At 38.4% G+C, this 14,627-nt stretch overlaps 1 protein-coding gene across 1 annotated transcript in view; it reads right to left on the reverse strand.

Moving 5' to 3' along the window:
* Positions 1-14,627, reverse strand: part of ATRNL1 (attractin like 1) — a gene marked incomplete at both ends in the record, with an annotated part of 464,603 nt that overhangs the window by 322,835 nt on the left and 127,141 nt on the right. Inside the window, one exon of the mRNA XM_084245317.1 lies at positions 9,331-9,392. Within this exon, the coding sequence (XP_084101443.1) occupies positions 9,331-9,392 (62 nt within the window). The remainder of the gene's footprint in view (positions 1-9,330; positions 9,393-14,627) is intronic.

Below are 14,627 nucleotides of genomic sequence, written 5' to 3' on the forward strand. Positions count from 1 at the left end.
ACAGCAATAACAGACATAGAGGGGCCTGGCTGAAGGATATCCACAAATGGTGACCTGTTTAAAACTATCTTTGAAAATTTAGCAATGACCTTATTTAAAAAAAAAAAAAAAACACTTCAAAAATACCCCATCCATGTTTTTCCTTAACAATGAAACAATTTTAAAACTATTTAATTTACATCCATTACAGAGAAAATTTAAATGACAAAAAAACCCATCAAATATATTTTATCTCATGCAATGGTTAGAATATTTTACTTCACTTTGTCCGTGATGACAACATAATAACTGGGATCATCTTTTACTTACTAAAAGAGCTACTGAACTTAAATAGTCACACAAATTTAAAAGCATTTAATAAAACCTTAAAGATTTAAGTACTTTATATATATATATATATATATATATACACACACACACACACATATATATTCAGCTTTGTAAATTTTGAGTTGAAATTTTCAGTATATTTCCACCCTACTATTTTGCATCAAAAAGTATTTTATTTTGATGCATTGAATAATGTTCATTTAATTGTAACTAATACTTTCCAAAAACATATGTAACCTAATTAAGTCTTAAAATCCATTTCTATGGAGAAGTGCAAAGTCCTAAAACATTAAATATATTTAAGATGTTTTCTCAACTTTCAAGGGACAAATTTAAAGTCTGAATAAACTCTGCACACATTAATGATAAATATGTTGACAATACTAAATTCTGGAAATGACAACTTTTTAAGGGACTCAGACAAAAATGATTGTTTTCAGTGCAAAGTGATCAACAAAGCAAAGGGTTTGATAAAAGTGAGTAAACTGAATGTGTGAAGTGGAGAAAAGAGTTGAGAAAACTGGAGGACTGTAAATGGAAATGAGGGATTAGATTTGCTATGGATGGACCCGTGCGGATGAATTTGAAGAGGTGTTATAGCGACACAGATTTCAGCTCAATATCCGAAGACAGAAAACGCTCTCTCAGGAAAGGGTACGTTTTCCATCGTTAAAGGCATCCAGGCATGAGCTAGATCAGGGCAGGGCACATTATGTCCACAGGCAGGATTCAGCCCACCAGCTGCTTTTATAGTAAAGCTTTATTGGAACACAGCCACTCCCATTTGGTCCATATTGGCTGGGGCTGCTTTAGCACTACAGCAGCTGAGTTGCATAGTTGCATCAGAGACCATAAAATCCCACAAATCCTGAAATATTTACTATTTGGCCCTTTGCAGAAAATGTCTGCTGACCCCTGTGGGGAAAGCAATTAGAAATTCAAGTACCGTATGGGTGTCTGGGCAAGATAGTGAACACTGGTATTTTGGTGTTAGGGAGAGTGCCTGGCACATCAGCTGGGTCAAGGGCTGGGCTGCACTGGCTCATACCATACAAGGCAGCCCAGCCCACATGGTAAGTGGAGGTCAAAATTTATACTCCACTCTATTTTTTATTTTTTTTTTGTTTCACTGTTATGTTTATTTATTTTTTTATAATAAATTTTATTGTTATATTCCCCATACAATTGCAGCCCCCCATTCTGACCCCAATCCCTCCCCTCCCGCCCCCACCCCCCTAAAAGTGTCTCTGGTTCATAGTTTTTTGTTGATTTTGATTTTCACTTTCTTATAGTTATTCATTTTCCTGGTCCCTTATTTAAGTTTTCTAGATTCCTGCTATGAGTGAGACCATCCGGTATTTTTCTTTTTCTTTTTGGCTTATTTCGCTGAGCATGATCCCTTCCAGCGCCATCCATGTTGCTGCAAATTGCATGTGTTTATCTTTTTTGAATGCTGAGTAATATTCCATGGTGTATATGTACCACATCTTCTTGATCCAGTCATCTATTTTTGGGCATTTGGGTTGTTTCCAAAGCTTAGCTATTGTAAACAGTGCTGCTATAAACATAGGGGTGCAGGTGTTCTTTGGAATGGATGTTTCTGTGTCCTTTGGGTAAATACCTAGGAGTGGAATTGCTGGATCATATGGAAGCTCTATGTTTAGTAGGTCCAGAAATCTCCACACAGCTTTCCACAGTGGTTGGACCAGTTTGCACTCCCACCAACAGTGCAGAAGAGTTCCTTTTTCTCCACACCCTTGCCAGCATTTGTTGTTGCTAGTTTTTTTAATATGTGCCATTCTCACTGGTGTAAGATGGTATCTCATGGTAGTTTTGATTTGCATTTCCCTGATGGCAAGTGATGTTGAACATTTTTTCATATGCCTGTTGGCCATTTGCATTTCCTCTTCAGAGAAGTTTCTTTTTAGCTCTTCTGCCCATTTTTTGACTGGATTATTTTCTTTGTTGTTGTTGAGTCTCATCAGCTCTTTGCAGATTTTTGTGATCAGTCCTTTATCATTAGTGTTGGGTGCAAAAATGTTCTCCCAGTTGGTGGGGTTTCTCTTTGTTTTTGTTATTGTCTCTTTTGCTGTGCAGAAGCTCTTTAATTTGATGTAGTCCCAGCTGTTGATCTTTGCCTTCACTATCACTGCTTTGGGTGATGTGTCTGTAAAGATGTCTTTGATGTGCAAATCACGTAGTGTTTCGCCTATATTTCCTTCTATATATTTTATGGTTTCAGGTCTTATGTCTAGTTCTTTAATCCATTTTGAGTTGATTTTTGTGTATGGTGTGAGGTAGTGGTCAAGCTTCATTCTTTTGCATGTAGCGACCCAGTTTTCCCAGCACCATTTATTGAACAAACTTTCTTTGCTCCAATGCATAGTCTTTGCTCCTTTGTCAAAGATTAGTTGACCATAAATCTGTGGGTTTATTTCTGGATTTTCTATTCGATTCCATTGGTCTGTATGTCTGTTCTTGTTCCAATACCATGCAGTTTTGATGATTATGGCTTTGTAGTATAGTTTGAAGTCTGGGAGTGTGATGCCTCCATTCCCTTCTTTTTTTTTCAGGAGAGCTTTGGCTATTCGGGGTTTTTTGTGATTCCATATGAATTTCATCAATTATTGTTCTATTTCTTTGAAGAATGACATTGAAATTTTGATTGGAATAGCATTGAATCTGTATATTGCTTTTGGAAGGATGGCCATTTTAATAATGTTTATTCTTCCAATCCACGAGCAGAGGATGTCTCTCCATTTCTTTGTGTCTTCTTCTATTTCTTTTAACAGTGTTTTATAGTTTTCTTTGTATAGGTCCTTTACCTCTTTTGTTAGATTTATTCCCAAATATTTGATTTTTTTTGTTTCAATAACAAAAGGGATGGTCTTTTTGATTTCTTCTTCTTCAGATTTATTGTTTGTGTATAGGAAGGCTACTGACTTTTGCGTGTTGATTTTGTATCCTGCCACTTTACTGAACTGATTGATGAGTTGAATTAGCTTTTCTGTGGAGTTTTTGGGGTTCTCTATGTATAATATCATATCGTCTGCAAATAGTGATAGTTTCACTTCTTCTTTTCCTACTTGGATTCCTTGGATGTCTTTCTCTTGTCTTATTGCCCTGGCTAGGACTTCCAGTATTATATTGAAAAGCAGTGGTGAGAGTGGACATCCTTGTCTTGTTCCAGATCTTAATGGAATTGCTTTCAGCTTTTCACCATTGAGAATGATACTGGCTGTTGGCTTGTCATAGATGGCCTTTATGATGTTGAGGTATGTTCCTTGTATCCCAAGAATTTCAAGGGCTTTTATCACGAATGGGTGTTGCACTTTGTCGAAAGCTTTCTCAGCATCTATTGATATTATCATATGGTTTTTATATTTCTTTTTGTTGATGTGTTGGATAACGTTGATTGATTTTCGGATGTTAAACCATCCTTGTGCCCCTGGAATGAATCCTACTTGGTCGTGGTGAATTATCTTATGGATACATTGTTGGATTCTGATGGCTAAAATTTTATTGAGGATTTTTGCATCAGTGTCCATTAGGGAGATTGGCCTGTAGTTTTCCTTTTTTGTGTTGTCCTTGTTCGGTTTTGGTATTAGTGTAATGTTGGCTTCATAAAACGTGTTTGGTATTGTCCCTTCCTTCTCAATTTTTTGGAAGAGTTTGTGAAGGATAGGCACTAATTCGTCTCTGAATGTTTGGTAGAATTCATTTGTAAATCCATCAGGTCCTGGGCTTTTGTTTTTGGGGAGGTTTTTGATTACCATTTCAATTTCGCTAATTGTAATTGGTCTGTTTAGGTGTTCTATTTCTTCTTTATCTAGCTTTGGGTGATTGTAGAGTTGTAGGAATTTGTCCATCTCCTCTAGATTGTTAAACTTGTTTCCATATAACTGTTCATAGTAGTTACTGATTATCCTTTTGATTTCTGCTGTGTCCGTTGTGATTTCTCCTCTTTCATTGATGATCCTGTTTATTTGTGCTTTCTCCCTTTTTTCCTTTGTGAGCCTGGCTAGGGGTTTGTCTATTTTATTGATTTTTTCAAAGAACCAGCTCTTGGTTTCATTGATCTTTTGGATTGTTTTTTTAGTTTCATATTCATTTATTTCTGCTTTGGTTTTTATTATTTCTTTTCTTCTACTGGTTTTGGGGTTTTTTTGTTGTTCTTTTTCTAGATCTTTGAGCTTCGAGATTAGGTTGTTTCTTTGAGTTCTTTCTTGTTTCTTGATGTGAGCTTCTATTGCTATATATTTTCCTCTTATTACTGCTTTTGCTGCATCCCATACATTTAGGATATTGGTGTCTTCCTTGTCGTTCAATTCAAAAAATTTTTTAATTTCTTCTTTGATCTCCTCCTTAGTCCAGTGGTCTTTCAGTAGTGTGGTTTTTAATCTCCATGAGGTAGGAAAGTTCCTTGCCTTCTTTTTGTGGTTTATTTCTAGTTTGATGCCTTCATGGTCAGAAAAGATGGTTGATATGATTTCAATCTTGGTGTATCTGTTGATGTTTATCTTGTGCCCCAGTATGTGAACGATCCTGGAGAATGATCCGTGTGCGCTTGAGAAAAATGTGTACTCCGTTTTTTTGGGGTTTAGTGTTCTATAGATGTCTGTTAAGCCCAATTGCTCTAGGTCCTTATTTAGAGCTTTGGTTTCTTTACTTATTTTTTGTCTTGTTGATCTATCCATTGTTGATAGTGGTGTGTTGAAGTCTCCCACTACGTATGTGTTTTCTCTGATGTCTGTTTTCAGAGAGGACAACAGTTGTCTGATATATTTTGGTGCTCCTTCGTTTGGTGAGTATATGTTAATGAGTGTTATTTCTTCTTGAAGTATTGTCCCCTTGATCATAATGTAGTGACCATTGGGGTCTCTTTTTATCTTTTTGAGTTTGAAATCTGTTTTATCTGATATAAGTATAGCTGTTCCTGCTTTCTTTTTTGGTCCATTTGCTTGTAGAATTGTTTTCCATCCTTTAACTTTGAGCCTATTTTTATCTTTTGTAGCTAAATGTGTTTCCTGGAGACAGCAAAAGGTTGGGTTTTGTTTCTTAATCCAGGATGCAACTCTGTGTCTTTTTATTGAAGAGTTTAGTCCATTTACATTTAGAGTTAATATTGATATGTTAACATCTGTATTTGCCATTGTGTTTGTCTTTCCTTTGATTTTATTTATTTATTCTTTTAATAACTTTTTTTTTTTTGGCCTTCTTTCATTGTTATTCGTCCCTCTGAGGTTCTGGCTTTAGGACTCCTTGTAGTATTTTTTGGAGTGGGGGTTTAGTTGCAATGAAATTCCGGAGTATCTGTTTGTCTGGGAAGGTCCATATTCTTTCTTCAAAGAGGAAGGAGAGCTTTGCGGGATAGAGTATTCTTGGTTGGCATCTGTTTTCTTGGAGTCTGTTGACTATGTCCCTCCACTCTCTCCTTGCCCGTAGTGTTTCTTCAGAGAAGTCTGATGTCAGCCTGATTGGCTTTCCTTTGAATGTTATCTGTTTCTTCCCTCTTGCCAGCTTCATTATTTTTTCCTTGTCCTGGATTCTAGGGAGCTTTACTATTATGTGTCTTGCTGTATTTTTCCTTTCGTCGTGGAAGTTTGGTGTTCTTCTTGCTTCTTGTATATCAATTTTCAGCTCCTTCTTCACATTTGGGAAGTTCTCTTCAATTATCTCTTTGAATATTTTCTCTGTTCCTACTTCTCTCTCCTCTCCTTCTGGTATTCCTATAACTCTTATATTTCCTTTACTCATGGAGTCAGATAGTTCCCGAAGTCTTTCTTCATTCTTTTTCCTTCGTACTTCTCTTTCCTTTTCTGTTTTGGTTCTTTTTATTTCTGTGTCTTCAAGAGCACTTATTCGTTCTTCCATTTCATCAATTCTGCTTTCATTGCTTTTCCCAGAATTCTTTAGTTCTTCCATTAATTCTTTGATCTCCTGCATTTCTTTTACTTCCCTCTTTAGGGACTCAATTTCATTCTTCTGATCGTTGATTATTTTTCCCTTATCATTGTTTTCCTTTATGACTTCTGTCAGTTTTTTAATCACGGCAATTTTAAATTCTCTTTCTGGAAGGCTCAGAAGTTCTTCCAAGTTACTGTCGTTGCAATCTGGGGGCTGGTTTTCTTTTTGTGGTGTGCTTTTTCTCTGGAGAGTTGCTAGGTTGCGTGTGGTTCTTCTCCTCCCTACTGTCTGTTTTCTAATTTGCCGTATGCGTTGGGACACTGTGTTGTTGGGACTGGCCGGCATCTTGGGTGAGCTTCTCTGCTCCCCTCTGGTTCCTCCAGGAGTCATCTGTCAGTTTCAAGCAGTCTTTATTGGAGAAAGGTCCCTGTCCTAAAATGTCGATGTGGGGACACACTCCCCTGTGCGCCTGGTCTGCCCCGGCGGTAGGTTCCTGCTCCCCTTCTGGGCTTGGACTGCAGGCCAGAGGGGGTCTGTCGTGGGTGAACTTCCCCCGCTCACCTCTGGCTCCTGAGGAAGCCTTCTGCAGGTAGTCTTTACTGAAGAAATGTCCCTGTTCTAAAATGGTGATGTGGGACACACTCCCTGCGCGTCTGGTGTCAGGCACACTCTTCTGCGTGCCTGGTCTGCCCTGGCTGTGGGTGCTCGCTCTCCCTGTGGGCTCATACTACTTGTTCGGAAGGGGCCCGGTGTGGGCTAACTCCCCAGCTGGCCACTAGCTCCTTCAGGAGCCTGTGCTGGCTTCAAGTCGCTAGGCGGCGCCAGAGATCTCTCCTAGAGCCCTTGGGGAGCTGATTTTCCACCCCGTGGGACAGGGAGCAGAGCGGGGATGGTAGGGTACACCTCAACGGCTTTGGGGTGCTGTGTCTGCCTTGTGCCCCACCGTCGTGGGGAACCCATGCCCCTAATTTCGTGCCCCAGGTCTCAGTTCCAAAGCCCTCAGTTCCAGGACGCGGGCTGTAGCCCAGTTCAGTGGCACGGGAATGGCGCCTTTTGCACCGCTCCCGTGCCTGGGCGCCTGGTTCCTGCTTACTCAGGGAGGGACCTTCATCTCAGTGAGGACCTCCGCGCGTCTCCCCGCAAGCCTAGGTCGTCTCCCAAGCCTAGGTCGCAGGCGCGGGGACCTGGGCAGCCGCTATCTTGGTCTGCACTTGCTTTTCAAGCGCGCTGAGCGCGCTGCTATCCGCGCAAGCTTACCGGCAGCCCAGGCTGTGTGCGCGTCTCCCGGGGTCTTTGTTCTTCTCTAATGGCGCCCGGAGCCGTTCGCTCCCCGCCGCGGGGAATCCTGCAGGGTTCGCCTCAGCTCCCGTTCACGGGGTGTGGTGGCTGCAATAGTTCCTTTCCACTCACAATCCCGCTTGCTGCGTCCTTTGTTCTTGTTGGCCGTTTTGGTTTGTTGTTTCCCTCGTCTCTGCCGGTCGGAGAGTGCCGCCTCTGTGGGCGGGGGAGGGGAGCAGGGTTCTGCGCTTCCCTCCCTTCTCGTCCTCTTTTATGGCCACTTTCTTCTTCGGGCAGTTTGCTGGAGTCGTCCGTTTATCTTCCGTGTCCCAGTTCTCACTGGGACCTGCCGCTTTTCCTCCCTATTAACTTTTTTTAATGGGAGATCTTACTCGCAGCGTCTCCTCGCCGCCATGTTGCTCCGCCCCCCCCTCCACTCTATTTTTTAAAGTTGTATGTCACGATGTGGGGCTATGCTGCCAGAAGGAAGGGACACATTTTTCTAATTTGCAAAAGGCACCAAAGACCAGTATCAGCTGGACAACTCAGAGTCACGTTAACAAATATAACATCCCATCCAATTCAGGTGAACTAGGACGTTGTTAACACTGATACCCTGTCCCTGGAACTCAGCTTATCCTCACCCAATGTGTATTTACAGCCCATGAAATAAAAGCAAATGTTTCCTGGAAAGACTTTTCATGTTTTGAGAAATACTACAAACTCTACCCATATAGAAAGATGCATTACAATTAGCATATTAAAAACTCAGAAATAAAAAAAGGAGCTATGGTGGGGTAACAGCATACCAAAAGAGTCCTGTAGGGTAAATGATTGTCAGGCTTTTCTGCCGTCCCGCCATTAGGATTGATGATGGATCCCTGTGGTCCTGAATGCATGCCTGATGGCAGATACCTGGAGTGGGGTATGGGCCCACATAGGTGGGTTCACCTGGGCTGAGACGGGGCTTATAAGAGTGGAACGGTACCACCAGAAGAGAACAAGCTAGAGAGCAAAAGAGAACAAGAGACAAAGAGACCACGACAGAATGCCAGAGAGCCCAGTATGAAGATTCCTTGGGGACTGCGAGGCCTGCTAACCTCCTGGCCCCCCGGCACCTCGCCTGCCATATACCTGATAAAATCCCAATAAAGGCCTGAAAAAGCCACTGGGGGCTCCAGGACTCTACTTTACCCGTCTGCTCAACTCATAGAATCTGCTCTGTGCCCTTCCTGCCCCTACAAGCCCTATTTAATATACACAGCATTTTCCAAAGTTGTTTAATTACAGAACCATTTCTTAGGAACCAACAGTTAAGATCTCACATAACTGATATTCTAGAAAATGTGCTCTATTCAATGCCCCAGTTATTGCTCCAGATCATAAGCTCCTTGAGGACAGAAAATACATACCTTTTTTCCCCATCATCTACAGACGTTAGCATATTGCTGAATACATAGGATATTGTCTAGAAAATAACTGAATTGATGTAATTGTGGGAGCTGCACCAAATCAATATGGTGAGTATTCTATTAATTTCATTAATTAAAGCAGCTTTTAATTACTCATGTGACAGGGGAACACTAAACTATCATTCCCTTTCCACAGAATTCATTACCCATTATACAGTACAACAGCAAAATAACCATGCACAAATATATTCACAAGTATATGCTCTATGGTAGTTATATAAAATTTATTCAAGACACACCATATGATTTTTCAAAAATCAAAGAATTGAAAAATTATCTAACAAGGTGACAACACATACAGAATATAGTTTGAACAAATTCAACATCAGTAAAAGCAAATTACCTGAAGAAGGTGACAAAAAACTGCACAAGATCCATGATTGTATTGTGTTGTGAGAATGCAATCTGAAAAATCAAAGTAAAAGAAAGTTTGAAACTTAGTGACTCTGTGCTAGTCTCCAATACCAATGGTGATATTTCAAGACATTTGCAAACATACTATTTTTTAATCAAGACATATGGGTCACTATAAAATTAATCATATATGAAAATTAAAACTTCATCTAGAACACTTAATATATTCAGGTACCAATGATGACCTCTGCATACCTATAACATTAAATAGTTTTCAAATACTATCATAAAGTTAAGCATGTGTGCTCAAGCTTCATATGAAACCTTATGACATATTAAATAGACCTAAGTAAACATGCAGATGAGTTTCCTCATCTGATAATGATCACATTTTCAATTAACACCTTTGATACCTGCTTGTAAGTCAAAGAAAAATTTCAACTGTATTAAAGAAACTGAGAGGGATTGTTTTTGTCTATATATTCTTGTCTAGGGAAGCTGCAGGTATCCATATAAGTATTTTTGTTACACACCATTCAAAGTATAAAATATGTCGCATCATTTTATAACTTCATGTTAATAAGAAATGAATTTTGAGAAGTAAAACTAGCCTTTCTTGAGGAAGTACTGTAGCATGTATTAGTTAATAATTCAGCATCTGAACAGAGAATATGTAGTTTAGCAACTAGCATTTCACTTACTAGTGAATACATTTTGGAAAATCTTTGCCTAGTGTCTCACTAGTCTCATAGGTGTATCATAATATAAAAAAAATAATAAAATCTATCTCATAATGTCAGAGGAAAGAATAACTGAATTGATAGAAATACAATCCTTGCCATAGTATCTGCCACACAGTAGCTATAACAGAGTAAATGTTATACTTTTACATCACATCATGTTCACCATAAGTGAATTTTTCCAGATAGCTGAAGCTAAATTAAGGTATTGAAATTTCCTTCTTCAATAATCTTTTATGAAAAATCTTTCAAAACATGTAACAGAATTTCCATTTATATAGTAACATGGACTAACAGGGATGAGATTTCTGCCCTTCCTTAAACAAGTAGAAAACTAGACAAAATACATGAAACATACATTTTCAGGCACTGGACAAAATAGAGGAGAATACAATCCAGGTGTGAAGGAAAACAAAGGAGATGAGTCTTATAATTGTCTTAGCATTCAATGCAAGGAAATAACACCAAGGAACTAAAATGGTATTTTAAGTAAGAAATACCAGTATTTCTTATATATAACAAAGAATTATAATCAGTTGTGAGGATGGCTACATTTATGGCATGTAGCATATACAGTCTTAAATACAGTAACATTTATTCCCACAATGCTTCTAAGTATTTGAAGAATTACACTTAAACAGAAACTGAGGGGGGAAATTGCCTACAGGAGATTGGTTATAGTCAAAAATGTTTTGAAAGATTTAAGAAAAAAAGCATATTTTAAATGGAAAAGATACAAATGAATTTTCTCTCCAGGTAGCTGTATAAGACAGTGTATGAGAAATGAAATTTATCAAACAACATTATCAACAGTAATCTGAATCCATGGGAAGAGAATTATTCTTGATACAACAATTCAAAACTAACTAGTTAATCTTCAAAAGAGCATCATTTTGTAAAATAATAAACAATGTTGGTAGATTAAGACAGACTGTAATAGAAAGGTAGTCTCAGACAGTGTTGAAAATATTTAAATGAAACAGAAGGGAGAGGAGCTTCAATAAAGACTTAATAAATTAGCAGAAGTGTGAAAAAGAGGAAAGAGGAAATAACACATATGAAAACAAAGGACCTAAAAGTATTAAGTAATTGTACTAATCAAAATGACAAAGATTTCCACAGCGAATTTAAAAACATAATTTAGAATCTTTTTATTTTTTGAGTTTCTTTTTTTTCATACTTTTTAATCAAAGTAACACTGCATTATAACATTTTGTAAGCTTCTTGTTGAGAACCTACATGTGACTATATAGTACATTAAGGTCACCCCCAAGAGCCTAAATCCATCCTTTTGAAAATTAATAAAGAAATGGGAGGATTTCTTAGATTCGTTTTGACTAAAATGTTTCTTTTTAAGACTTTTCCTTAGAAAGTCATTATTTGATCCTTAAGCCTTCTTTAATGCCAGCAATTAGACTGCCATACCTGAAGGGGGCGATCCAATATTTCTCCTAGACAACGACAATGTGATCTAAGGCTACCTCAATTAAAAACAAACTGAGTATGCAAAAAAATATTCTTTTTAAAAAAGACAGCATTCATAATAATATTTTAAATAAGGAATCAACAAACTTTCTGTAAAGCAACAACAATAAATAAGAAGAGTAATGTTACCTTGGGATAATTTGGGGAAAATTACATAAGCACATCTTATCAGCACAAGTTTATTATAACACATTTTTAATATTATATCCATATGATGAAACTTCCTCTTTACTTCAACATCTACTTAACTAATAGCTTAGCATATTATTTTGTGCTCCAATAATTCATCTTCTATGTTCAGAACACTAACACATGATAAAATTTTACAGAAGTCAGCATTAGGATTTCAGTTCTTTTCCTATTTTGTTTTTTATAACTTAACCATTATTAGTAAGGGGATATCACCTAGTCTACTATAGAAATTAGAATTGCAAATTGAAGAATGATTCCCAGCATCATTCTCATAAAACAAAATCAAATCTAAATTATGACATCAGTTTGCAGATTGACTTTAATAGTGAATTACCAAACCCCATTTACTCAGAAACAGGTAATTTAGATTCAATCTAATTTAATTTAATTTAAACGGTGATGTATAAATGTTGATGAGTAGCACTATTACAGAATACAAATACTTAAGCTCATGCATGCTTTTTGTTTTACAAGTTTTTAGCTTTGTGGTTGTAGTAGTAATATTTTCCCTTTTTATTGTCAAGATTCAATTGCATGGCATTATGTCATGAAGAATAAGTGTTACCAAAATATAAAACTCACTTTAGAAATTGATGCAAATCAACTCAGCTGCATGATTCCCAACATTCCAAAATAACAGAATATTTTCTTGTCAAATTGCTAGATTATTGGCATATTTATCATATAACACTGCCATGTATATTACAGTGACAATTAGAATTTTGAGGATATTTGAGTGCTAACGTGATTGGGATCAAAAATACTCTATCAAAGACAAAGAAAAATTGTTTAAAATTAGAATGATTATTGGGCCTCTCCGTTGGCACAGCAGGTTGTGCACAGCACTGTGAAGCTGTATCCAGTCTCTGCAGCATGGGTTCGCTGCCCGGCCAGTCAGGGAGATACCCACATGGTGAGGCAGACCTCTCCTATCTTGCCCACTGCTCCCCTCAGCAGTGTATTTCAGTCAGTCTGCCTGTTCTGCTCCCCACTCTGTCTCTGGTGAATTCTCTCACCCTCCCGCGCTTCTGGCCTTTACCCTAGTTCCTGTATAAATAATCTTTAAAAATAAATTAGAATGATTATTGGTTTGGTTTTGAATGACCCCTTATTATGTTTTCTATATTCCATGTATAAGCAAAACCATCTGGTATTTGTCTTTCTTTCTTCTTATTACTATTTTACTTAGAGGCAACCAGAGCAGGAGGGCAATGGAATGGGGGTAACCCAACAGAATGCAATACAGATGGTTGGGGCACCAGGCATGGGCAGGGTGTGAAGGTAAACATTAGTGGAGAATTGAAACTATAACCCCCAGAGCAGCTACAAAGATGTAAACCTACTATACCTCAATAAACATTATTTGGAGGAAAAAAATTAGAATGATTTGTTTTAAATTATAAGAGCTGGGCCTCCCTGGTGGCGCAGCGGTTGAGTGCTGGGTTGCAAAGCTGCCCGCAGCCTCTGCAGCGCCAGCTCCATCCCCAGCCTCTGGGCGAGGGTCCCACATGGCGCGCAGACCTCTCCTGCTGCCCGCTGCTCCCCTCAGCAGTGTACTTCGTCAGTCTGCCTGTTCTGCTCTCTGCTCTGGCTCTGGTGAATTCTCTCACCCTCCCGTGCTTCTGACTGTACCCCAGTGCTTGCATAAATAAATAAATCTTAAAAAAAAATTTTAATTATAAGAGCTTTCTTAAATACACAGTTGATCAAATAATATATAAAACATCAGAAGATCTCAAATTAAAGCTTGCATAATGGGGACCTCCCTGGTGGTGCAAGGGGTTAAGCACCGCACTATGAAGCAATCCGCAGCCTCTGCAGCATGAGTTTGATCCCTGGCCGGCCAGGGAGCAACCCACATGGCACAGCAGACCTCTCCTGACTTACCCGCTGCTCCCCTCAGCAGTGTACTTCAGTCAGTCTGCCTGTTCTGTTTCCCACTCTGTCTCTGGTGAATCCTCTCACCCCCTGTATCACTGGTCTTGTACCCCAGCTCTTGTATGCATAAATAAATCTTTAAAAAGAAAAAAAAGCTTGCATGATGGTGTAGAAATGGCTGACTACTTAAAAATTCCTACTTTGGTAGATGTACTATGTAACATACAGAAAAAAATCATTTACTTGATTTCCAGAATTTAATTAGTAAGATAAGATTTTGATGATATGAGAATTTTTTAAAGATATATTTTTATTTATTTATTCATACAAGAACTGGGGTGTAGGCCAGAAGTGCGGGGGGTGAGAGGATTCACCAGAGACAGAGTGGGGAGCAGAACAGGCAGATTTTCTGAAATACACTGCTAAGGGGAGCAGCAGGTAGAACAGCAGAGGTCTGCTGAGCCATGTGGGTCACCTCCCTCCCTGGCTGGGAATCAAACTCATGCTGCAGTAGCTGGCCACAGCTTGATAGTGCTGAGACTTAATCCCTTGTGCCACCAGGAAGGCCCAGAAATAATTTTATAATACATACTACTCAATAATAAGAAATGCAAGAATTGTTATAATACAAAAGTAAAATAAAAATCCTCAACAAAAATGCTTATTCCTTAAACATTTTCAAAAACATTTAAAAAATCAAAAAATAAAACTTATTTCTGGGTAAATAGACTGCTCTCACAAATCACCTAAACAAGGTGCCTGGGAAGGGTTACAAAAAAAAATCATGGAAACAATGGATTTTAGCAGAAACAATGTAAATACATTAAAGTCATAAGTTGCCTTTTAATTGAGCTTTACTCACATGCAGGCTTTAATCACAAGGGCAGCTGGTCAGGTAATTCACACTATAATGTTTCATAGAGTAACAAAATCGCTCATAAAAATAAAATTTAGAAATTCAGGAAAGGAATAGGAATAGGTAAGAAACAAA

The sequence above is a fragment of the Talpa europaea genome, assembly GCF_964194135.1.
Source record: "Talpa europaea genome assembly, chromosome: 10".
Lineage (NCBI taxonomy): Eukaryota > Metazoa > Chordata > Mammalia > Eulipotyphla > Talpidae > Talpa > Talpa europaea.